At 39.9% G+C, this 25,620-nt stretch overlaps 1 protein-coding gene across 1 annotated transcript in view; it reads right to left on the reverse strand.

Annotated features, from left to right (window-relative positions):
* SLC2A13 (solute carrier family 2 member 13) overlaps positions 1 to 25,620 on the reverse strand; it is a 515,526-nt gene that overhangs the window by 13,569 nt on the left and 476,337 nt on the right. The window contains exons 8-9 of the mRNA XM_040233494.1: positions 2,519 to 2,640; positions 2,240 to 2,392 (exon numbers count right to left, since the gene is read on the reverse strand). Of these exons, the coding sequence (XP_040089428.1) occupies positions 2,240 to 2,392; positions 2,519 to 2,640 (275 nt within the window). The remainder of the gene's footprint in view (positions 1 to 2,239; positions 2,393 to 2,518; positions 2,641 to 25,620) is intronic.

A 25,620-nucleotide genomic window follows, 5' to 3' on the forward strand; every position in this document is an offset into this window, starting at 1 on the left:
TTTTGTTGGAAAAGGGTGTTCACTATATATAATCAGTGTGTTCTCTTAACAAATTAGCCTTTGTCCTGCTTCACTTTGTACTCCAAGGCAAAATTTGCCTGTTATTCCAGGTATCTCTTGATTTCCTACTTTTAACTTACAATCCTCTAAGATGAAAAGGACCTATTTTTTTGGTGTTAGTTCTAGAAGGTCTTGTAGGTCTTAATAGAACCCATCAACATCAGCTTCTTTGGCCTCAGTGGTTGGGGCAAGCATGTGTGCATGCTATGTTGCTTCAGTCATATCTAACTCTTTACAACCACATGGACTATAGCCTGCCAGGCTCCACTGTCCATGGGATTTTCCAGGCAAGAATACTGGAGTGGGTTGCCACTTCCTCCTCCAGGGGATCTTTTTGACCCAGGGATCAAACCCAAGTCTCTTATGTCTCTTGCATTGGCAGGCAGGTTCTTTACCACTAGCATCAACTTCAGCTTCTTTGGCATCAGTGGTTGGGACACAGACTTGGATTGGATTACTCAGAGGTTCAACGGTTTGCCTTGGAAAGAAAGCAAGATCATTCTGTTGTTTTTTAAGCCTGCAACCAAGTACTGCATTTCAGACTCTTGTTGACTATGAGGGCTACTCCATTTCTTCTACAGGATTCTTGCCCACAGTAACAGATATAATACTCATCTGAGTTAAATTCACCCATTCTCTTCCCTTTTAGTTCCCTGATTCCTAAGATTTTGATGTTCAATCTTGCCATCTCCTTCTGGACCATGTCCAATTCACCTTGATTCATGGATCTAACATTCCAAGTTCCTATGCAATATTGTTCTTTACAGTCTCAAACTTTACTTTCACTCTAGACACATTTGTAACTGAGTATTTCCAGTTTGGCCCATTCTCTTCATTCTTTATGGAGCTATTTGTAATTGTCCTCTGCTCTTCCCCAGTAGAATATTGGACACCTTCTGACCTGGTGGGCTCATCTTCTGGTGTCATATCTTTTTGCCTTTTCTTACTATACATGGGGTACTCCAGGGAAGGTTACTGGAGTGGTTTGCCATCTCCTCCTCTAGAGGACCACATTTTCTAAGAACTCTTCACCATGAACCATCCAACTTGGGTGGCCCTGTACATTATGGCTCATACCTTCATTGAGTCATGCAAGCCCCTTCCCCAGGATATGTGATCCATGAAGGGGGTATGGGTGAACGGCCGGGTCGGGGGAGGTTCTAAGCAATAGACATTCAGTATATAATCACAGAGGCTCAGGAGATTAGCATGAAAACCCCTATTTCATCATTTAGAATCCAATCACAACCTATAAACTCATACAGACAATAAAGAAATTCTCTTGCTAAAAAAGACGCCTTTTCATTTTAGTAAAGATAAACCTGAAGTAGCTTCCCAAAGTTTTTTCCTAACTCAGTCACTTCTCAAGATTGTTTTCTTCAAGTTATGGTCTCTCTACATTTTACATGAACACCTCTGCTACATTTATAGTTTCAGCAGTGGTAAGTGCTGGTCTCAGTGGATCCTGAAATACTTTGGTCTGAGCAGCAGATATGATAGAGTGGAAGGCACAGCACAGAGCACAACATTTGGGGGACCTACTTTGACCCTGGGCTTCCCTGGTGGCTCAGACCTTAAAGCGTCTGCCTGCAATGCTGGAGACCCGGGTTCGATTGCTGGGTAGGGAAGATCCCCTGGAGAAGGAAATGGCAATCCATTCCAGCACTCTTGCCTGGAAAATCCCATGGACGGAGGAGCCTGATAGGCTACAGTCCATGGGGTCTCAAAGAGTCAGACATGACTGAGGGACTTCACTCACTTCACTCACTTTGACCCTACTTTGATCTACTCTTGGATACAATCCACCCGTGTTAAGAGACATTTTTAAGCATTACCCCTAGACTCTAGGATCTTTCTATAATTCTCTGTTGTTTATGTTTTTTCCGTTAAACTAAAGGCCTTGTGAAGACTTCCAACTGAGGGATAGCTGGGAGATGTTTGGGTTTGAAGTGTAAGTGGGTGGGTGAAAGCTATAAAGCACTGAGGGACAAGAAGCAATACTGCTTAGGAAAGGATAGTTCCTCTTTGCCCAGAAACATTTCCAAGGGTTCTGGGGAATAAGACAGCCTTACAGAGATATGTATAATAACAAAAATATAACCATTTAGTTTTTCAATCATGAATGACAGCAAATCTAAAAACAAGAGTATAAAATTAAAATGAAGCTATATTCTCTTACCATAGTATGTAAGATACTCTGCTGTGTGTAAAAATGTCAGTGACACCAGAACATTGAAAATCCAATTTATTCCAGATGAACATGCATTTCCTGTGCTTCTTGCCCAAAGGGGATATATTTCAGAATTCACAGTCCAAGGCATTGGTCCCATTCCTGAGAAGTACAAAATGAAGAATTTCAGTAAAGTAGCATGTAAGGAATTTAAAAGAGTAGCTTGTCTTCTCTAAATAGAGACAATTTAATTAAAATAACAGTAACAACAACAGAGTTTTTGTTTACCAGGTGCGAAGAAAATAAGATATAAAATAAGGCCCAGAAGTGCAGTCCAGGAGTATGGAGTAGGGCAGAAATTGTAAGCCCAAAATACTTCTTCTGTTTTGAACTTGGTTTCATTTTCACACCTGAAAAGTAAGGCAAGATAAATATTAACTTAGGGTTTTAGGTTATAGTTGCAGAAATTCAATGTATTATCTAGAATGCATTTGTAGTTCCTTAATTTCATTAAGGAAAAGAAACCAAGATGTTTCTCTAAAAAAAAGAAAATTTAAAAAGGAGGATTATATATGTAAGCTCACATGAAACTTTTAAGAGCTGAATATAATTCAAGAACAACACATTGTATATACAACTCAATAACAAAAAAAATAATCTGAATGAAAAATGGGCAAAGGATCAGAAGAGACATTTTTCAAAAGAAGACAAACAGATGGTCAGTCAGTTTGTTAGTTGAGCCGCTCAGGTGTGTCCGACTTTTTGCAACCCCATGGCCTGCAGCATGCCAGGCTTCCCTGTCTATCACCAACTCCTGGAGCTTGTTCAAACTCATGTCCGAGTCGGTGATGCCATCCATCCATCTCATCCTGTCTTCCCCTTCTCCTCCTGCCTTCAATCTTTCCCAGTATCAGGGTCTTTTTAATGAGTCAGTTCTTTGCATCAGGTGGCCAAAGTATTGGAGTTTCAGCTTCAGTATCAGTCCTTCCAATGAATATTCAGGACTGGTTACCTTTAGGATGGACTGGTTGGATCTCCTTGCAGTCCAAGGGACTCTCAAGAGTCTTCTCCAACACCACAGTTCAAAAGCATCAATTCTTTGGTCCTCAGCTTTCTTTATGGTCCAACTCACACATCCATACATGACTACTGGAAAAATCATAGTTTTGACTAGATGGACCTTTGTCAGCAAAGTAATGTCTCTGCTTTTTAATATACTGTCTAGATTGGTCATAACTTTTCTTCCAGGGAGCACGTGTCTTTTAATTTCATGGCTGCAGTCATAATCTGTGGTGATTTTGGAACCCAAGAAAATAAATTCTGTCACTATTTCCATTGTTTCTCCATCTATTTATTGACATGAAGTGATGGGACTGGATGCCATGATCTTTTTCTTTTTTTTTTTAATATTTGAGTTTTAAGCCAGCTTTTTCACTCTCCTCTTTCACCTTCATCAAGAGGCTCTTTAGTTCCTCTTCACTTTCAGCCATAAGGGTGGTGTCATCTGCATATCTGAGATTATTGACATTTCTCCCTGCAATATTGATTCCGGCTTGTGCTTCATCCAGCCTAGCATTTCACATGATGTACTCTGCATATAAGTTAAATAAGCAAGGTGACACTATACAGCCTTGACGTACTCCTTTCCCAATTTGGAACCAGCCCATTGTTCCATGTCTGGTTCAGCTGTTGCTTCTTGACCTGCATACAGATTTCTTAGGAAGCAAGAAAGGTGGTCTAGTATTCCCATCTCTTTACCAATTTTCCACAGTTTGTTGTGATTCACACAAAGACTTTAGTGAAGTCGATGTTTTTTCTGGAATTCTCTTGCTTTTCCTATGATTCAACAGATGTTGGCAATCTGATCTCTGGTTCTTTTGCCTTTCATAAATTCAGCTTGAACATCTGCAGGTTCATGGTTCATGTGTTGCTGAAGCCTGGCTTGGAGAATTTTGAGCATTACTTTACTAGCGTGTGAGTTGAGCACAATTGTGCAGTAGTTTGAACATTCTTTGGCATTGCCTTTCTTTGGGATTAGAATGAAAACTGACCTTTTCCAGTCCTGTGGCCACTGCTGAGTTTTTCAAATTTGCTGGCATACTGAGTGCAGCACTTTCACAGCATCATCTTTCAGGATTTGAAATAGCTCAGCTGGAATTCCATCACATCTACTAGCCTTGTTCATGGTGATCCTTCCTAAGGCCCACTTGACTTCACATTCCAGAATGTCTGTGTGATCACACCACCATGTTTATATGGATCAATGAAATCATTTGTGTATAGTTCTGTGCATTCTTGTCACCTCTTATTAATATCTTCTGCTTCTATTATATCTACTGTCTCTGTCCTTTATGTGACCATCTTTGCATGAAATGTTCCCTTGGTATCTCTAATTTTCTTGAAGAGATCTCTAGTCTTTCCCATTCTACTGTTTCCCTCTATTTCTTTGATTGATCACTGAGGAAGGCTTTCTTATTTCTCCTTGCTATTCTTTGGAACTCTGTATTTAGATGGGTAAATCTTTCCTTTTTCCTTTTCCTGTCACTTCTTTTCTCAGCTATTTGTAAGGCCTCCTCAGACAACCATTTTGCTTTTTTGCCTTTCTTCTTCTTGGGGATAATTTTGATTATCACCTCCTATACAGTGATATGAACCTCCATCCATAGTTCTTCAGGCACTCTATCAGATATAATTCCCTGAATCTATTTGTCACTCTCACTGTATAATCCTAAGGGATTTGATTTAGGTCATATCTGAATATTCTAATGGTTTCCCCTACTTTCTTCAATTTAAGTCTAAATTTTGCAATAAGGTGTTCATGATCTGAGCGATAATCAGCTCCTGGTCTTGTTTTTGCTGACTGTATAGAACTTCTCTATCTTTGGCTGCAAAGAATATAATCCATCTGATTTCAGTACAGATGGTACACATGGGCAACAGGTATATGAAAAGATGCACAGCATCACTATTTATCTGAGATATGCAAATCAAAACCACAGTGAGATACTGCCTCACATTTGGCAGAATAGCTATCATCAGTAAGACAAGAAATAAAAAGTGTTGGCAAGAGAGACACTTGTGCACTGTTGGCGTGTATATGAATTGGTGCAGCAGTATGGTAACAGTGTCGAGATTCTTCAAAAACTTAAAAATGAAACTACCATACAATCCAGCAATTCTACTCCTGGATATTTTTCCAGAGTAAACAAAAACACCAACTTGAAAAAAATATCTGCTCCATCATGTTCACCTCAGCATTATTTTCAATAGCCAAGACTGTGGAAACAACCTAAGCGTTTGTCAATAGATGAATGGATAAAGAAAAATGTGGTGTGTGTGTGTACACACACACACATACATATAGTATATACATATATATAGTCAGTTCACCTTCACCTTCACCTTCATCTCTGTCTTTGAAGAACTTCCCTGGTGGCTCAGAGGTTAAAGAGTCTGCCTCCAATGCGGGAGACCTGGGTTCGATCCCTGGGTTGGGAAGATCCCCTGGAGAAGGAAATGGCAATCCACTCCAGTATTCTTGCCTGGAGAATCCCATGGACGGAGAAGCCTAGTAGGTTACAGTCCATGGGGTCGCAAAGAGTCGGACATGACTGAGCGACTTCACCTTCACCATAGTCAGTTCAGTTGCTCAGTTGTGTCCAACTCTGCATTCCTGTGGGCTGCAGTATGCCAGGCTTTGCTGTCCATCACCAACTCCAAGAGTTTATTCAAACTCATGTCCATCAAGTCGGTGATGCCATCCATCAGTCTCATCCTCTGTTTTCCCCTTATTTTCCTGTTTTCAATCTTTCCTAGCATCAGGGTCTTTTAAATGAATCAGTTCTTCTCATCAGGTGGCCAAATTATTGGAGTTTCAGCTTCAGCATCAGTCCTTCCAGTGAATATTCAGTGTTGATTTCCTTTAAGATTGACTAGTTTGATCTCCTTGCTGTCCAAGGGACTCTCAAGAGTCTTCTCCAACACCACAGTTCAGAAGCACCAATTCTTTGGTCCTCTGCTTTCTCTATGGTCCAACTCACACATCCATACATGACTACTGGAAAAATCATAGCTTTGACTAGATGGACCTTTGTCAGCAAAGTAATGTCTCTGCTTTTTAATATGCTGTCTAGGTTGGTCATAGCTTTTCTTCCAAGGAGGGAGCATCTTTTAATTTCATGGCTGCAGTCACCATCTGCAGTGATTTTGGAGCCCAAGGAAATAAAGTCTGTTATTTTTTCCATTGCTTTCCAATCTATCTGCCATGAAGTGATACTCAGTCTTTCCATTCCATTCAAGACCAAATGGATGGACCTTGAGAACATTATGCTCAGTGAAATAAACCAGAAAAAGACAAATACCATATGATCTCATTTGTATATGTAATCTTAAAAAAAAATAAGGAGCTCATGGATACAGAAAACAGATCGGTGATTGCCAGGAGTGTGGGAATAGTGTGGAGTGAAATGGGCCAAAAGACACAAACTTCTAGTTATAAAATAAAGAGTCACGAGGATGTAGTGTGTAGCATGGTTGTAGTTGTTGTTCAGTCATTAAGTCATGTCTGACTCTGTAAGTCCATGGATGGCAGCATGCCAGGCTTCCCCATCCTTCATTATTTCCCCGAGTTTCCTCAAACTCCTATCTATTCAGTCAGCGATGCCATCCAATCATCTCATCCTCTGTTGCCCCCTTCTCCTCTTGCCCTCAATCTTTCCCAGCATCAAGGTCTTTTCCAATGATTTGGTTCTTTGTATCAGGTGGCCAAAGTGTGGCATGGTAGTCATAGTTAATAATACTGTATTGCATAGAGTAGATCTTAAAAGTTCTTAAGAAAAAAATTATGAATATGGGTAGAGATGGATGTTATCTAGACTTATTGTGGTGATCACTTCCCAGTATACTTTAATGTTGAATCATTATATTGTACTCTTAAAACTAATATAATGTTATATATGTAAAGTAAAGTCACTCAGTCGTGTCCGACTCTTTGAGACCCCATGAACTGTAGCCTACCAGGCTCCTCCCTCCATGGGATTCTCCAGGCAAGAGTACTGGAGTGGGTTGCCATTTCCTTCTCCAGGAGATCTTCCCAACCCACGGATCGAACCCAGGTCTCCCGCGTTCCAGGCAGACGCTTTAACCTCTGAGCCACCAGGGAAGCCCCGTTATATATGTAAATTATACCTTAAAAAAGACCATTGTGTTTCATATCCATTTCAAATATCAGACATAATTTCTAGTTAGTCTTCGAAGGCTGCAGTAACATTTTAAAAACCACTGAAAGTCAGTATGTTGTAAAGCTTTACATTTTGAAGTAAAGGCAAAAATTCAAATTCCATAACCAGAATATTTCATTTGTAAAATGGGGGGAAATGCCTTACAGGTAATTTTAAGGATTAGAACGATCGCCTGTAAAGGGGTGATAAGGTAGTATGGGCAGGGAACAAGGCTTATATCTTATTTAAAATAACCCTTTACCTTCCTGCTACATGTACTTGCTTCTCTAGCATCACTCTCTGCTGACTTTGCATCTGAAGACCTGATCAACCTGAAAAAAACATTCTTCTACTGTTATTTCTTATGCTATTTTTCTATCTCTATCAACCTCTAGTTTTGAACCTTGACATCTAAGCTCTGTCCTTATTGCTGTGTTTATGACCTCCATCATAACATCCTAACTGTCTTGATGCCTGGTCAGTTATCTTTTCCACCCCCCTCATCCTCTGCCATATTCATTTATGCTTATTTCTGGCCCATCTGATACCTTTGCTTCATATTTCCTTACTTAACCTTTGAAACTGTGGAAAGGGCACTATAATTAGTTTAACTATTTTACTTCAGGGTCTCAAATGTACCTCATCCCTTTTGCTGATAAGCATGTTATTTATTTCTAGTACCCAAATCACATCTTTAGATTCTCAATTCCTCTCAGTATTCAGTAACATCATTGTTCAAGTCAGACCATGCCAATATTGTCTTTACTGATGTCTAGAATCCAGCTTTCATTCCTCCATGCTTGCCTGTCATTCTCATACTTTCAGTTCCCAACAGTTCCCAATCTGTTGAGGACCATTAACTTCCTTTAATAACCACTTTTCAGAAGCTGGGTAAAATTATGAAACTATGCTGCTGACATCTATTAAAAGTTCATGCTATTTCTCCTCAGCTGGGTTCCTAATAATGATTATTATTATTCTTTACTGTCTTCTCTGTTGAATTTTCTGCTTATTTTAGAGTAAACATTGAATAAACTTTTGATCAACTGTTGCCTCAATTAATTAAAATATTTCTTACTATCCTCTAGTCCTGAAATCTTTCCCACCTTTCCTGGGTATGAAGCACTTGCCTCTATTTTCATAAAAATTGAAGACTTTCAACTTGAATTCCCTCAATTTTTCTCTATTGGACCTTTACTTTTATTTCAGATTCTTCTCCTACTTTGAATGGTAACATGTCTCTTGCCTGTTCTAAGGACAGCCCTTCCTATTAGTGGTTTGTATGTTCCATCAGTAGTCAATTCTCTTTATGCCATCTTTAGTTTCTTCCTACTTGAGCCAACCTTTCTATTTACAACACAAAACAATTACTTACTCCTATTAAAATCTTTAATCCCTTTCATATTACTACTACTAGTTCACCTGAAATTACAAAGTAGTTTACAGTAGTGAGGTCCTCATCCACAGACACTCCCCTGATTCTTACTCATGCCCTATTTTCTCTGAATTGTTTACCCCAAACTGATGGCCTCCTAATCCTCAACTATAATTATCTTGCCTTAATTCTGAGGCACTTTGATTACCCTGTGGTAGTTGATATTGCTGAAAACCTTCCTGCCTTCTCTTTCCCCTTTACTTTTATATCAATATATCCATCTCAACTCTGATGTATTTGTCTTCATTGCCTTTTAAAATGCCTCTTCCTCCCCTCAGCCTCTAAATACAGATGTTCTCGCAGGTTCTGGTTTGGGGCTTATACCCTCTCCCTTAATCATTTCATCTAATTTTAGGGATTTTGATATCCACATAAATGCTCGCTTACAGGGAACATAGCGTTGACCTTTTCCTCAAGCTCCATTAATTGAATTTACATATGTGCTGAACACCCATATCTAGATTTCCTGCCAAGACTACAGTGGAATGCATTAGCTTCTACAGGAGGTAGAGTGAAGCTATTCTGAGTTCATATCATAACTCTACCACTTATAAGCTATGCTATTCATTCAAAAACTTATATAATGACACTTTTTTATGTGTCAGATATTAGAGATATAAACAAAATAACAACCCTTTGTATTTGTGGAAACTAGAGTTTAGTGAGTACAGGCACAGTCATGTTTTCTGATCTGTAAAACAGGAGAAAAGACTATTATCATAGGCTGTTGGCAACATTAAATGTGATGACGCAAACTGAGTGCCACCCACACTATCTGGCATGTAGTAAATGCACAATACATATTATTTTAATAGTGCCTCTCATGACATTTCTTTGAGTTGAAACAGAGTTGAAATTAGTTAAAATCATCAGTCTTTCTTATCCATCTCTCTTTAAATTCTCTATACTTTTAAAAGTGAAAGTTGCTCAGTTGTGTCTGACTCTTTGTGACCCAGTGGACTATACAGTCCATGGAGTTTTCTAGGCCAGAATATTGGAGTGATGGTAGCCTTTCCTTTCTCCAGGGTATCTTCTCAACTGAGGGATCAAACCCAGGTCTTCCTCATTGCAGGCAGATTTTTTACTAGCTGAGCCACCAGGGAAGCACAAGTAAAGAAAGGGTGGCTAAGAGAATGAACTCTGGGACTGATATCCTACTTTCAAAATCTATATTAGGACACTCAGATTTGAAGCTCATATGTATGTGATCTAGGCATTTAACTTCTAAAAGTCTATGTCCTCACCTGTGAAATAAGGATTTTTCTGATAGCTATGTCAGAGATATTTTGAGGCATGTGTGAGTTAATATATGCAATGAATTTTGCAAGAAATCATAATTATCTTTCCTAGACATAATTTTTTGAATTTGACTCTTCCTTTCTATTTTCATTCATACCAACTTAATTCAGACTCTGGAGTGTTTGTTTCACCAACTGTATCTGGCTGTGGCAGACCTTAGCATAGGGCCTTTATGAGTCTCTACCTGTGTGTTTCCTGATGTTCATGCTTGTAGGTCATCCTCTCCCCTTAAGTGTGGGGTGACCTTTGATTTGTTGGCTAAAAACCAACAGAATGTGGTAAAAGTGACAGGACACATGTGATTAAGATTATAGTGCTATTTAGCTGAAGTCTCTCATTTCCTTGTTGGCTTTGAAAAAGCAAGCTGCCATGTTATGGAATGCCAGTATTGAAATGTTCATGGCAGGAGCTGAGAGAAATCTTTAGGAGCTGAGAGTAGCCTTTGGTTAACAGCTGGCAAGAAACAAGAGTCATTAGTACAAAAGCTACAGAATTCTGCTAACAAGAGCTAATCTTTTCCTAACTGAGCCGCAGATGAAACTACAGACCCAGCCAACATTGATTGTAACCTTGTGGGACCCTAAGCAGAAGACCTAGCTAAGCTATGCCTAGACTCCTGATCCACAGAAACTGATATCATACATGTGGGTTGCTTTAAGCTGTTAACCTAATATTATGGTAAGACTGTTTTTCAGCAATAGAAAACAAATACAGTCTCAATTATTTTTCCCGCTTCTCACATTACTTTCTTCAAAGTACTAATCCACCAAGCTGAGCTCTTTAGAGTATTGTTATTGCCACCTCACAGCTTAAAACACATCATCTCTTTATTCCAAATGCCCATGAAATGGGGCCTGCAAAATTTGGCTGTAGCCTGCCTTATCCTGTGAGGGCTTCCTTGGTGGCTCAGTGGTAAAGAATCTGCCTATGATGCAGACTAGGGTTTGATTGCTGGATCAGGAAGATTCCCTGAAGAAGGAAATGGCTATCCACTCCAGTATTCTTGCCTGGGAAGTCCCATGGACAGAGGATCCTGGTAGGCTACAGTCCCTTGGGTAGCAAGACTCAGACATGACCTAGCAACTAAACCACCACCACCACTACCAAACCTTGAGGGATGAATGATTAGAAGAGGAGAGTATGACCTCAGGGAAGCTGGTGACTCCCTTCCCTTCATTTATTCTGTACTGTGTACACAGTCCTTTTCTCCAGCTAAACTAGACTACTTATTTTCTGAACCTACCTTCCAGACTTAGCATCTTGTACTCATGCCATTTCTTCTAACCTTTTAAAGGCAAATTCTCACTCCTAATTTCTACTATCAGAATCTACCTAGCGCTCAAGGCTAGTACAGATGCCACCCATTCACCCGTCTGAAATATTCTTCCTCTTCTCAATGCCCTTTCATTTTCATCTATATTGTTATCACATAGTGCTTTGTATTATGCTATCTGAATGTACTCCCTCTTCTACCATCCTGAGCTCTCATCCCAGGCAGCACAGCACAAAAGTTAAGGACACAGGGTCTAGCATCAGGCTGCACAGTTCTGTATCTCAGTTCTGCTACTTACCCACTGTTTAACTTTGGGAAAGTTACCTTGGTTTTATAATCTGTAAAATGTATATGTGTGTGGTAAGTCACTCAGTCGTGTCTGACTCTTTGCAACTCTATGGGCTACAGCCCACCAGGCTCTTCTGTCCATGGGATTCTCCAGGCAAAAACTCCTGGAGAGGGTTGACATGCCATCCTCCAGGGGATCTTCCCAACCCAGGGATCTAACCTGAGTCTTATGTCTCCCGCATTGGCAGGCGGGTTCTTTACAACTAGCATCATCTGGGAAGCCCATCTGTAAAGTAAGAGTCCTTAACAATAGACTTGTTACAAAGATTGATTGCTCAAATTAATTGACAAAGAAAGCAAAGAATATCTGTTTGCCAAAGAATAGTCATTTTTGTATTCCCCTCCCTTTAAAAAATCTCAACCACTAGTCTATACTAGAACTCTGTATAGAGAACAATGGTCATTGAATGATGAAGCCTTAACATTTGTTTAATGATGAGTAGTAAACAGCATTAGCAATTCCCTGTTCAGTAATCCTCCACTTTCACTTGCCACTAGTCAAATAATATTATGGCTTATGAAGATCTTAAAATGAGAGAATAGGATAGAAAGTGGGAGGGGGAAGGGAATGATAGGAGAAAGGGAAAGAGGAGAAGGAAAGGGAAAAAGATTGCTGAGGACAGAAATGCTTACAAATAATCAGATCACTAAAATTCACTGAAAAATTCTACTCACTATTTACAACTCATTATTATCAAAGTTCCTTGTATGACTGCTTGCTGAACATGCTGTGATATAGCTTTCAACCATCTGGACACACACATTTATACACATAAAAGGCTAACTCCTCTTCATTCTCATGCTGATTTTTGGAAAGCGCTGCAGGCATGGACCTGGTAGTCACTTACCCAGCAATACGTAGACAGCTAATGACTAAGAATGTGACATCACATTTGACCTTCAAAATATAAACACTAGAAATTCCAGCTAAAAAATAAAAGTGTATATTCCAAGTGTTATTGCAAAATACCCTCATGCTTTCCTGGCTTAGTGACTGCTGGTGGAAGAACACAATGCTCTGGGGAAAGAACAAAAGTACTTTGACATAAGTGTGTGGGTTGGGATTAGAAAGAGTCATGCTCTCTGAGGAGGCACCTTCTCACCACATCCTAGAGCAAAAACAGAAAATAATTGCAATAATAGTAGCTGAGAAGAGAGTGCTGCAGTGAACAAAGAAGAATCATATGTAAGCAAGCAAAATAGGTCTCATTTTGGTGGAGTGAGAGAACTACTCTTTGCTAGCAGACTAGACTAAGACTTGATATGTAGATAAAAACAAAAAAGATTGATTCCCTGTTCCAGCAGTGAAGTCCACAGTGCTTCCCTTAATAATGCATCTAGAAATTAACAGCTTTCCTTGAAGGTAGAACAATTCTCCCTCGCCTACTCAACACCTACTCCAAAATCAGTTCATACATAGAGCTCTTTCTGCCTATTTTTTGGTGTTATTTCTCCATCACATCTCTGAACAGTTTTAAACCAAAGAAATAACCGAAGGAAGTAAGTGGTGTAATTTGCTCTTGCCACAATTAACCATACATAACTTATTCCTTGCTTCCTACACAGTACATGCTTTTTGTATTGTTCCTTTATTCAGTATGATGAAATTATTTATGTGCTTCATGTTCACGTATGGGGGAATGGAAGAAAATATTACTTGTTTTTAGAGCACAAAACTTCAAATTTTATCACTGAGAAACCTATAGAATTTTGCCACCTTTCCAGAAGAGTTTATGAAAGACTTGGGGTTTTGGATTTGCTGTATGGCTCAGGAAACTCAAACAGGGGCTCTGTATCAACCTGGAGGAGTGGGATGGAGAAGGAAATGGGAGGGAGGTTCAAAAGGGAGGGGATATTTGTATACCTATGGCTGATTCATGTTGAGGTTTGACAGAAAACAACAAAATTCTGTAAAGCAATTATCCTTCAATTAAAAAAGAAATAAATTTTAAAAACAGATGGGGTTTTGGAGAAAGGAAGGAATAGTTTACTACAGTTTTGTGACACAGCTACCATTCTTCTACTGGCTTACCACACAGGCTTCACTTGTCAATTCATTACTGAGAAGTGTTAGGGAAGCAAGATTTCATCTCCAATTCCTGATGCAGAACTGTGATTTCTTTAAACAAGATCATTAAACTATCACTTCAAAACCAAATGGATACTGCTAAGGGTTAAATCTCAGAGTTCTTTATAGGAATTTATGGTCTGATTACACATGTTTATAGTCTAATGGTGGTGGTAGAGAGGTACCTAGAAAAGGACAGAGTACCTCTCCAGGAAAGGGCATTTTCACTTTTGCCTGAGAAGAAATAAACACAGTGTCAATCAACCAGAGGACTAGGATGATATAAATTTACAAGTACCCTTAGCCACGAGAAATTTTGATTTTGGGGTATCCAATCAGAAAAAATTATGTTAACAAACTTGAATCATTACTCCTCAGACAGTATAACTTCTGTTTACTAGTATAATTCCTACATAATAGACTAACATGAAACAAACTTTTGCCAAGTCTGGCAACACAGCGTTTAAACTGTAAAATACATGGAGTTCAACAATTTTAGAAAAGTATAGCTCCCAAGCATGTAGTATGAAGACCATGGTGAACATCTTGGTCTTGGATTATTCTCTATAGTCAAGCCTTTTCCCCCCTATTTTCATGTTTCACATTTTTCCTACATAAAGCAAGTTGAAAAAAAAACCATCTATTATCTTTTGTTAATTACTGTTGTTTTCTTTTAAAAATAAAACCTTTAGAATTATTGAGATGACTAACCATGGACATGGGTAAATTTCAAAAGCACTAGAAATTTAGAGCTAAAGCCATTTCTAAAAATGAATCAATAAAGTTTTATTTATCTATAAATCACTGTACAGTTGTGAGAGCTGGATCATAAAGAATGAAGAACACCAAACAATTGATGCCTTTGAACTGTGGTGCTGGAGAAGACTCCTGAAATTCCCTTGGACTGCTAGAAGATCAAAGCAGGCAATCTAACGGAGATCAACCCTGAATATTCACTGGAAGGACTGAAGCTAAAGCTGAAGCTCCAGTATTTAGGTCATCTGATGCAAACAGACAACTCACTGGAAAAGTCCCTAAAGCTAGGAAAGATTGAGGACAGAAGGAGAAGAGGGTGTTAGAGGATGAGATGAGATGGCTGGACAGCATCACCAATGGAATGAAGATGAACTTGGGCAAACTCTGGGAGATGCTGAGGGGCAGGGAGACCTGGTGTGCTGCAGCCCATGGGGTTGCAGGGAGTTGGACATGACTGTGTGACTGAATAACAACAACAACACTGAATCTAAGCCATATACCAGTATGTTGGCTAGCTTATATGTCCTAATATGGGGAAAAGATGGACAGAATATGAGGGGGCAAGCAAATGAAAATAACAGCAATACTTAAAGCTGATGAAGATACAGTGATATTGGTATAGTCTTTAATTCTGGTAAGAGTTTAAGTTAGTGTAACTTCCTTTTGGTTTCCCTGGTGGCTCAGATGGTAAAGCATCTGCCTACAATGCAGGAGACTTGGGTTCAATCCCTGGGGCAGGAGGATCTCTTGGAGAAGGAAATGGCAACCCACTCCAGTGTTCTTGCCTGGAAAATCCCATGGATGGAGGAGCCTGGTAGGCTACTGTCCATGGGGTCACAAAGAGTTGGACACAACTGAGAGATTTCACTTCACTTCACTTCAACTTCCTTTTGGAATGAATCTGGCAGTTTCACATAAGAATATTTATACCCAATTATTCCTGACCCAAAGTCTCATTCCTAAAATGTATCCTTAGGAAACCATCTAAATGGAAAAATATTGTATTCTGGAAGATATACTGTCACTGTACTTTTATTTATCACAGGCATAAAATAGTTAAATAATTAGAAATAATGAAGATATACTACAATGGAGGATAGTTAAGTCAATTAAGGTACCACAGCTGAATAGAATAAAGGAGCCATTAAAATAATAGTTATAAAATAAGCTGGGGCAAGATACAGAGGATGGTCTGAGTTTGAAGACTGGTCAAAATGTCTTAGATTTAACTTCAGTTACTTTCATTTTGGTATCAAATTGGCAAACAGTACAATGGATAGTACAATTATGGACACAAATAAGAGGACATGGTCCCTGGTTGCCTTTCTGGTTCCTCCCAGACCTGTCTCTGAAGTTCCTCAGTGACTGTAAGGAATCACCAACTCAGACGAGCCCTGAACTCTGCCTTGGAGAGAGTTATCACCAGCTTCCAGGTTCAACCCCATTTCATGTAAGAATATTTTCTCACTTATTACTTAATAAGAAAATACTTCATCATTCTTTTTCTTACTGCATCATCACACCTACAGCCAGCATTGTTGTGGTCTACTTTGTAAAGATTACCTGGGGAGCAGCGGCTGCACTTTGCTGGAGCAGCCGTGAAGAGATACCCCACATCCAAGATAAGAGAAACCCAAGTTAGACGGTAGGAGCTGAGAGAGGGCATCAGAGGGCAGACAGACTGAAACCACAATCACAGACAACTAGCCAATCTGATCACACAGACCACAGCCTTGTCTAAATGAAACTAAGCCACTCAAGGCAGAGAGGTCATGGTGGAGAGGTTTGACAGAATGTGGTAAACTGGAGAAGTAAATGGCAAACCACTTCAGTATTCTTGCCTTGAGAACCCCATGAACAGTATGAAAAGGCAAAAAGATAGGACACTGAAAGATGAACTCCCCAGGTTGGTAGGTGCCCAATATGCTACTGGAGATCAGTGTAGAAATAACTCCAGAAAGAATGAAGGTATGGAGCCAAAGCAAAAAACAATACAAAACAAAACAAAACAAAAAAAACACCCAGCTGTGGATGGGACTGGGGATAGAAGCAAGGTCCAAAGCTGTAAAAAGCAATATTGCATAGGAACCTGAATGTCAAGTCTATGAATCAAGGCAAATTGGAAGCGGTCAAACAGGAGATGGCAAGAGTGAACATCGACATTCTAGGAATCAGCGAACTAAGATGGACTGGTAGGGGTGAATTTAACCCAGATGACCATAATATCTACTACTGTGGGCAGGAATCCCTTAGGAAAAATGGAGTAGCCATCATAGACAAAAGAATCTGAAATGTAGTACTTGGATGCAATCTCAAAAACGAAAGAATGATCTCTTGTTTGTTTCCAAGGCAAACCATTCAATATCACGGTAATCCAAGTCTATGCCCTGATGAGTAATGCTGAAGAAGCTGAAGTTGAATGGTTCTTTGAAGACCTACAAGACCTTCTAGAACTAACACCCACAAAAGGTATCCTTTTCATTACAGGGGACTGGAATGCAAAAGTAGGAAGTCAAGAAACACCTGGAGTAACAGGCAAATTTGGCCTTGGAGTACAGAATGAAGCAGGGAAAAGGCTAAAACAGTTCTGCCAAGGGAATAGCTGTGAAAAGAAGAGAAGCAAAATGCAAAGGAGAAAAGAAAAGATATACTCATTTTAATGCAGAGTTCCAAAGAAGAGCAACGAGATAATAAAACCTTCCTCAGCAATCAATGCAAAGAAATAGGGGGAAAAAATAGAATGGAAAAGACTAGAGATCTCTTCAAGAAAATTACAGATACCGAGGGAACATTTCATGCAAAGATGGGCACAATAAAGGACAGAAATGGTATGGACCTAACAGAAGTAGAAGATATTAAGAAGAGGTGGCAAGAATACACAGAAGAACTGTACAAAAAAGATCTTCATGATCCAGATAATCATGATGGTGTGATCACTCACACTCAGCAGACATCCTGAAATGTGAAGTCAAGTGGGCCTTAGAAAGCATTACTATGAACAAAGCTAGTGGAGGTAATGGAATTCCAGTTGAACTATTTCAAGTCTTTTCAAGTCCTAAAAGATTATGCTATGAAAGTGCCACACTCAATATGTCAGCAAATTTGGAAAACTCAGCAGTGGCCACAGGACTGGAAAATGTCAGTTTTCATTCCAATCCCAAAGAAAGGCAATGCCAAAGAATGCTCAAACTACCGAACAATTGCACTCATCTCACATGCTAGTAAAGTAAGTAATGCTCAAAATTCTCCAAGCCAGGCTTCAGCAACACGTGAACTGTGAACTTCCAGATGTTCAAGCTGGATTTAGAAAAGGCAGAGGAACCAGAGATCAAATTGCCAACATCTGCTAGATCATTGAAAAAGCAAGAAAGTTTAAGAAAAATATCTATTTCTGCTTTATTGACTATGCCAAAGTCTTTGACTGTGTGGATCACAATAAACTGTGGAAAATTCTGAAGGAGAAGGGGATACCAGACCACCTGACCTGTCTGTTGAGAAACCTATATGCAGGTCAGGAAGCAACAGTTAGAACTGGCCATGGAACAACAGACTGGTTCCAAATAGGAAAACGAGTCCGTCAAGGCTGTATATTGTCACCCTGCTTATTTAACTTACATGCACAGTACATCATGAAAAATGCTGGGCAGGAGGAAGCACAAGCTGGAATCATGATTGCCGGGAGAAATATCAATAACCTCAGATATGCAGATGACACCACCCTTATGGCAGAAAGTGAAGAAGAACTAAAGAGCCTCGTGATGAAAGTGAAAGAGGAGAGTAAAAATGTTGGCTTAAAGCTCAATATTCAGAAAACTAAGATCATGGCATCTGGTCCCATCACTTCATGGCAAATAGATGGGGAAACAGTGGACACAGTGTCAGACTTTATTTTGGGGGGCTCCAAAATCACTGCAGATGGTGATTGCAGCCATGAAATTAAAAACTGCTCACTCCTTGGGAGGAAAGTTATGACCAACCTAGACAGCATATTGAAAATCAGACATTACTTTGCCAATAAAGGTCCATCTAGTCAAGGCTATGGTTTTTCCAATTGTCGTGTATGGATGTGAGAGTTGGACTATAAAGAAAGCTGAGTGCCGAAGAATTGATGCTTTTGAACTGTTGTGTTGGGGAAGACTCTTGAGAGTCCCTTGGACTGCAAGGAGATCCAACCAGTCCACCCTAAAGGAAATCAGTCTTGGGTGTTCACTGGAAGGATTGACGCTGAAGCTGAAACTCCAATGCTTTGGCCACCTGTTGCGAAGAGCTGACTCATTGGAAAAGACCCTGATGCTCGGAAAGTTGAGGGCAGGAGGAGAAGGGGACGACAGAGGATGAGATGATTGGATGGCATCACTGACTCAATGGACATGGGTTTGGGTAGACTCTGACAGTTGGTGAGGGATAGGGAGGCCTGGCCTGCTGCAATTCATGGGGTTGCAAATAGTCGGACATAACTGAGCAACTGAACTGAACTGAACTGAACTGAGGACAACTAATTTTGGGATTCTTTTTCCAGTTTTTTTTTTTTTTCACTCTAAAATTTTTCCCATACTAAATGCAGAAATTAAAGTTATTAGACATTCTCCTGCTTTGACTGTCACTGAAAGGAAGGGAAATGTTGCCTTTGAATTACATATATTCTCCATCACGCTGTTCCTTCATATTGTGCAAAATGCTTCAAAAGCTTTGGTTGGCATATTTATATACCATAGTCATTGCTAACACTGTTTCCCTTCTCAGGAATCTCACAAGGCCCATTTCTACCCACAGCTGGGGGAGTGGGGGAGAGGTCTCCCATATGCAAATAGTAATACTGTGTCCCATAAACTGCCTGCCTGGATATAACTATGTTTGACACCAATATGTCAACAGCTTTGGTATAGGGTGGATGCTTTATACCAGAGAATGTTGAGAAACAATCTATATTCTTCCTCTCTCAGGAAAGCAGAATATGAAATATCTGAAGAGGATAGAGCAATACCAAAGTGGAAAGGCTCAGAGAGAGAAGAATAAACAGATCACAAGAAGAGTGATGTAGTTGATAGTGATGGGGGAAGTGCAGAAGACAGAGACCAAGAGCAGACAGCTACCAGTCTGATGATTAGTATTCTAGATCTCCATGAAGCAGGGCTGCACAGAAGTTGAGTCTTTTTCTCATTTCCCCATTTACTTTTCTATGCACCTTTACCATAAAGCTTCCAGTAACTGAGGAAGCAAAGTGTGTTTCTGTTCTTCTCAACATGATAAGTTCTAACAAGATAAAGGCTAAATTCTATGATAGAGTACTGACTGTGATTCTACTTCAAATTTTACAGGTCCACAAAAGAGTTGCACAGAGTGTATCAGAATGGACAGATCATTACTGCAAAAAGGTTTTTTCAAATTTGAAATATGGTATAAAAAGATAAATATTTCCTATGTAGTCACTGTGGGAAATATCATACTTATTCCAATTATTCTGTACTAAATATTTTCTAGAATTCCTTTAGGAATCATTTTAAGAATTTCCTGCTTCCCTGGTGGCTCAGATGTAAAGAATCTGCCTACACTGTGGTGTTGGAGAAGACTCAAGAGTCCCTTGGACTGCAAGGAGATTCAACCTGTCCATCCTAAAGGAGATCAGCCCTGGGTGTTCTTTGGAAGGAATGATGCTAAAGCTGAAACTCCAGTACTTTGGCCACCTCATGCAAAGAGCTGACTCATTGGAAAAGACTCTGATGCTGGGAGGGATTAGGGGCAGGAGGAAAAGGGGACGACAGAGGATGAGATGGCTGGATGGCATCACCGACTTGATGGACATGAGTTTGAGTGAACTCCGGGAGTTGGTGATGGACAGGGAGGCCTGGTGTGCTGCGATTCATGGGGTTGCAAAGAGTTGGACACGACTGAGCGACTGAACTGAACTGAACAGTGTGGGAGACCTGAGTTCTATCTGTGGGTTGGGACGACCCCCTGGAGAAGGGAATGGCAACCCACTCCAGTATTCTTGTCTGGAGATTTCCCTGGACAGAGGAGCCTGACCAGCTACAGTCCATGGGGTTGCAAAGAGTTGGACATGACTGAGTGACTAAAACTTTCTTTGTCAAGAAAATCAATGTTATTATTTTTAAAATTTTGATTTCAGCCTTTCTCCTTTTCCTTCCCTTTCTTCTTTTATTTTTTGCCATTATGAAGCAGTCCTATGAGGAATTCTGAAGCACTGGGTGGAAAGGAGAGACTGAACCAAACGGAATGGAGACAGGGGAACAGTGTAATGGAAACAGTAGCAGCAAACACAGAGAAAAAGCTCATTTGTGTGTTATGGGCTCCAGGACAGTGAGTAATGAGGTTGTTGTTTCGTGGGTAAGTCATTTCTGACTCTGGTGACCCCATGGATTATAGCCTGCCAGGCTCCTCTGTTCATGGCATTTCCCAGGCAAGAATACTGCAGTAAGTTGCCATTTCCTTCTCCAAGGGATCTTCCTGATCCAGGGATTGAAGCCACGTCTCCTGCATTGGCAGGCAGGTTCTTTACCACTGAGCCATTGGGGAAGACAAGAAACGAGAGGGATGACGCTAAATGGGGTTTGCTGCAGGCACATGGCTCCAATCATTGGGATATAAGCTGATAGCTACTTGTTGTGCTAACTTAAATTATGTCTGGTTTGTGGCACAATGTAGACATTTATTTGTAAAATGAATGAATGAAAAGGCTTAATGTATTCAGTAGAGTTATTCTGCTGCTGCTGCTGCTGCTGCTGCTAAGTCGCTTCAGTAATGTCCGACTCTGTGCGACCCCATAGACGGCAGCCCACCAGGCTCGACCTTCCCTGGAATTCTCCAGGCAAGAACACTGGAGTGGGTTGCCATTTCCTTCTCCAATGCATGAAAGTGAAAGGTGAAAGTGAAGTCGCTCAGTCGTGTCCAACTCTTTGCGAACTCATGGACTGCAGCCTACCAGGCTCCTCCGTCCATGGGATTTTCCAGGCAAGAGTACTGGGGTGGGGTGCCATTGCCTTCTCCAGAGTTATTCTGCTAGTTACTACTTAATAATTTAATAATCTTATAATAATGAAAAACAAAATTTTTTAAAAAATAATACTAAATCAAGTAAAATCGGTAATACAATTATTTAAAGGGTTAGGACTGGCCTTCATGTGACTATGCTGTGACAAGGATTCCATGATGCGGAGTTATACCATCCCTCTCAAGTTTCAATCCAGAGACTTGAGGTTTTTCCACAGTGAAAGATTCTTTCTCCTACCTGACTTTTTAAAAAAAAATATCTATTCATTCATTTATTTTCCTGTGTCAGGTTTCAGTTGCAGCATGCAGGACTTTTCCTTTGTGTCATTGTGTCCTTCACTGTGCTAAAATGTGGTGTGTGTGTTCAGCAGTTGTGGTGTGTGGACTTAGTTGCTCCAAGGTGTATAGGATCTTAGTTTCCTGTGTGTATGTGCTCAGTTGTGTCCAACTCTTTGCAACTCTGTGGACTGTAGCCCACCAGGCTCCTCTGGCCATGGAATTTTCTGGGCAGGAATACTGCAGTAGATTGCTATTTCCTACTCCAACCTACCTGACTTCTTTTACAGCCTCTGTTTTACTTGGGGACAATTCTCCAGTGAGCACACAGTACTTCTATCTTCCTTCTTTCTTCCCTGGGCTTCATAGGCTAGTACTCAGCAGAACATTTTACACATAAGCAATGCTCAATAAATGTTTGTTAAACAAACAAACAAAAAAAATGACTTCCCTGGTGGCTCAGATGGTAAAGCGTCTGTCTACAATGCGGGAGACCCAGGTTCGATCCCTGGGTTGGGAAGATCCTTTGGAGAAAGAAATGGCAATCCACTCCAGTACTATTGCTTGGAAAATCCCATGGACAGAGGAACCTGGTAGGCTACAGTCCATGGGGTTGCAAAGAGTTGGACACGACTGAGAGACTTCACATTCACGTTCACAAACAAAAAAATAAAATACTTTAATCAGTTTCCATTAAACTGGTTGTTGGTCATCTGACACCAATTTCTGCATTATATTGTAAACATTAGAGAAGACATATTTATCATTAAAAATATTTTAATTCTAAGAAGGTTATCTCTATTTAATTTTAAAAGTTATTGCCTGTGGTAGTACGGTTCCATACCATAGGCACTGCAAAACCCATCTGTGTCATTTCAAACTTAAGAATTTCAAACCACACCAAGACTGCTCTGATTTTCTTTCCACTGCAAGAGTGCCTCCCAGGATCCCTCTCTTGTGTTTATTTGCAGGTGCATGGGAATGGATGTAGCTGATTTACTGCTGTAGGCTATCTTAATACAAACAATGGTATAATTTGTTCCTGAGTTCTTTTCAATCCATTCTACAGCTGCCTTCCATCAAGTGTGAGTTCTGTGGCTTCATTATGAAAATTGTGCTCCTAACAGAAATATCTCTGAATAACTGTAAATCATCATTTAATGAAATTAGCTAATATTTGTATAAAGTTTCACAATATACAAAACACCTTAATATACATTCAGTTCAGTTCAGTTCAGTGGCTCTGCTGCTGCTGCTGCTAAGTTGCTTCAGTTTTGTCTGACTCTGTGCGACCCCATAGACAGCAGCCCACCAGGCTTCCCCGTCCCCGGGATTCTCCAAACAGGAACACTGGAGTGGGTTGCCATTTCCTTCTCCAATGTATGGAAGTGAAAAGTGAAAGTGAAGTCACTCAGTCGTGTCCAACTCTTTGAGACCCCACGGACTGCAGCCTACCAGGCTCCTCCATCCATGAGATTTTCCAGGCAAGAGTGCTGGAGTGGGGTGCCATTGCCTTCTCCGTTCAGTGGCTCAGTCGTGTCCAACTCTTTGCAACCCCATGAACCACAGCATGCCAGGCCTCCCTGTCCATCACCAGCACCTGGAGTCCATCCAAACCCATGTCCATTGAATTGGTGATGCCATCCAACCATCTCATCCTCTGTCATCCCCTTTTCCCTCTGCTCTCAATCTTTCCCAGCATCAAGATCTTTTCCAATGAGTCAGCTCTTTGCATCAGGTGGCCAAAGTATCGGAGTTTCAGCTTCAACATCAGTCCTTCCAATGAACACTCAGGACTGATCTCCTTTAGGATGGACTGGTTGGATCTCATTAACTCATTTAGTTCTCATAATCCAAAGCAGTAGCATCATTCTTCCCACTTTGCATATGTCTTTTAAGTGATTTTTCCAAGATTTCCTCTGCTGTGTAATTGAAATTACACTTAAAATTCAGTGTTCTCTGTTTCTTTCACCTTCAACATAATCATCCCACCAGTTAACATATATACGAAAACCTCTCTTTCTTGGGGTACTTACTTTTTATGGAATTTAAATGGAAAATGAATTGAGAAAAAAGTGCTTGAAATCTTCCCTATGTCAGTGTTCTTCCTTAATGCTGGTAGTAAAGCCAATCATTTAAATCTCTTTCTAAAGTGAGTAGAACAAAATGCTTCCTAAAGAGCATTAGGAATTAAAATAAGCAGCATCATGGTTGATGTGGGCCTCTGTGTCTTGGGCATTCTTTTTGATTCAGTATCCATTTTTATTCAAACCACAAAACAATAATTTGAACAAAAAGAATGCTTATATGAACTGGACACTAAAATATCACATAAAAAACTCAATAACTGACTTATCTGAGGACAGTGATGTTAACAGTACAAATGTATGACAAGGAGACAGTTGTTTTAATATAATAAGATGGCACCGAGCCGTGCGGTGCTGTTGCTTTAGCTGTGTCTAACTCTGCCACTCTATGGATTGTAGCCCACCAGGATCCTCTGTCCATGAGATTCTCTAGGCAAAATACTGGAGTGGGTTGCCATTTCCTTCTCCAGGGGATCTTCCCAACCCAGGGATCGAACCCGTGTCTCTTATGTCTCTGGCAATGGCAGGCATGTTCTTTACCACTAGAGCCACCTGGGAAGCCCCAAGACGGCAGTGTACAATCTTTAAATAATACATATTCTAAAACATGAAATTACCTAATGACTTTGTCTGATGCAGTTATAAGGAATTAAAAGTATTCCTAGAAGTTGCTTGGAGTATGATGAAAATACATATGTAATATCTCAGAAATTCCTTAAAAGGAAATAGTGCCATTGACATAAAAATTTTATAAACAATGAGATGGAAATCATTATCATAAAATTATAAACTGTAAGGCAGTTTCACATTACTTTACCTCATATTACTGCTAAAGTGAAAATGTAATAGCTTCACAAATTAAGCATTATAACCACAGTTTCCTGTTTTCTCACGTCCTGATTTGTACAGAAACTTCTGAAACACCTTTTTATTAGCGATGAGACAGAGCTACAAAACAGAAAAGATGTATCTTAATTCCTCTTAGTAAAAGATGATTTTTCTACCATATGGGTGAATATTAAGCTAGAGATCCATTGAAATCCACCAAATTCTTCCTTCTGATCTGTTCTTGGCACTGGAGCAAAGAAAATTGTGTCACACTCACCGTCACATTCATCTTCCTAAAAATAGATGTGGCTTCACGCCAGGGGGAGGCCCCTGTACAGCCTGACCTGGCACCTCCTCCAGTTTACTCACTACCATCACCCTTGTGCCTCTAGGCCCACTCTAGAGGCATGCACACAGTTAGGGTTCATAAAATATTTTCAAATGAATAAATTACTTTCACCATTTGACAATTTAACAATAAATTGTCTTATAATTTTTTTTATTTTTTATCTTATAATTTTGAAATTACTTTATATCCAAAGCAACTTTATGTTAAGGATAGAATGAATTAGCAATGTAATATACCTTTTAATCTTTGTATGAATTTTCATATATTTAAAGCCACATATATTTTAACTCCAAGTAATTACTCATGTGATTAATTTAGCATTTCAACAAATAAATGCTTGTGGGTTCTAGGCATGAGAGTAAGCATTAGAATAGATACAATTAAATTTTAAATCATTCCCTCATTCAACAAACATTTACTACAAGCTAGGTGCCAACTGAAATC

The sequence above is a fragment of the Oryx dammah genome, unplaced genomic scaffold (genome assembly GCF_014754425.2).
Source record: "Oryx dammah isolate SB20612 unplaced genomic scaffold, SCBI_Odam_1.1 HiC_scaffold_29, whole genome shotgun sequence".
Taxonomy (NCBI): Eukaryota; Metazoa; Chordata; class Mammalia; order Artiodactyla; family Bovidae; genus Oryx; species Oryx dammah.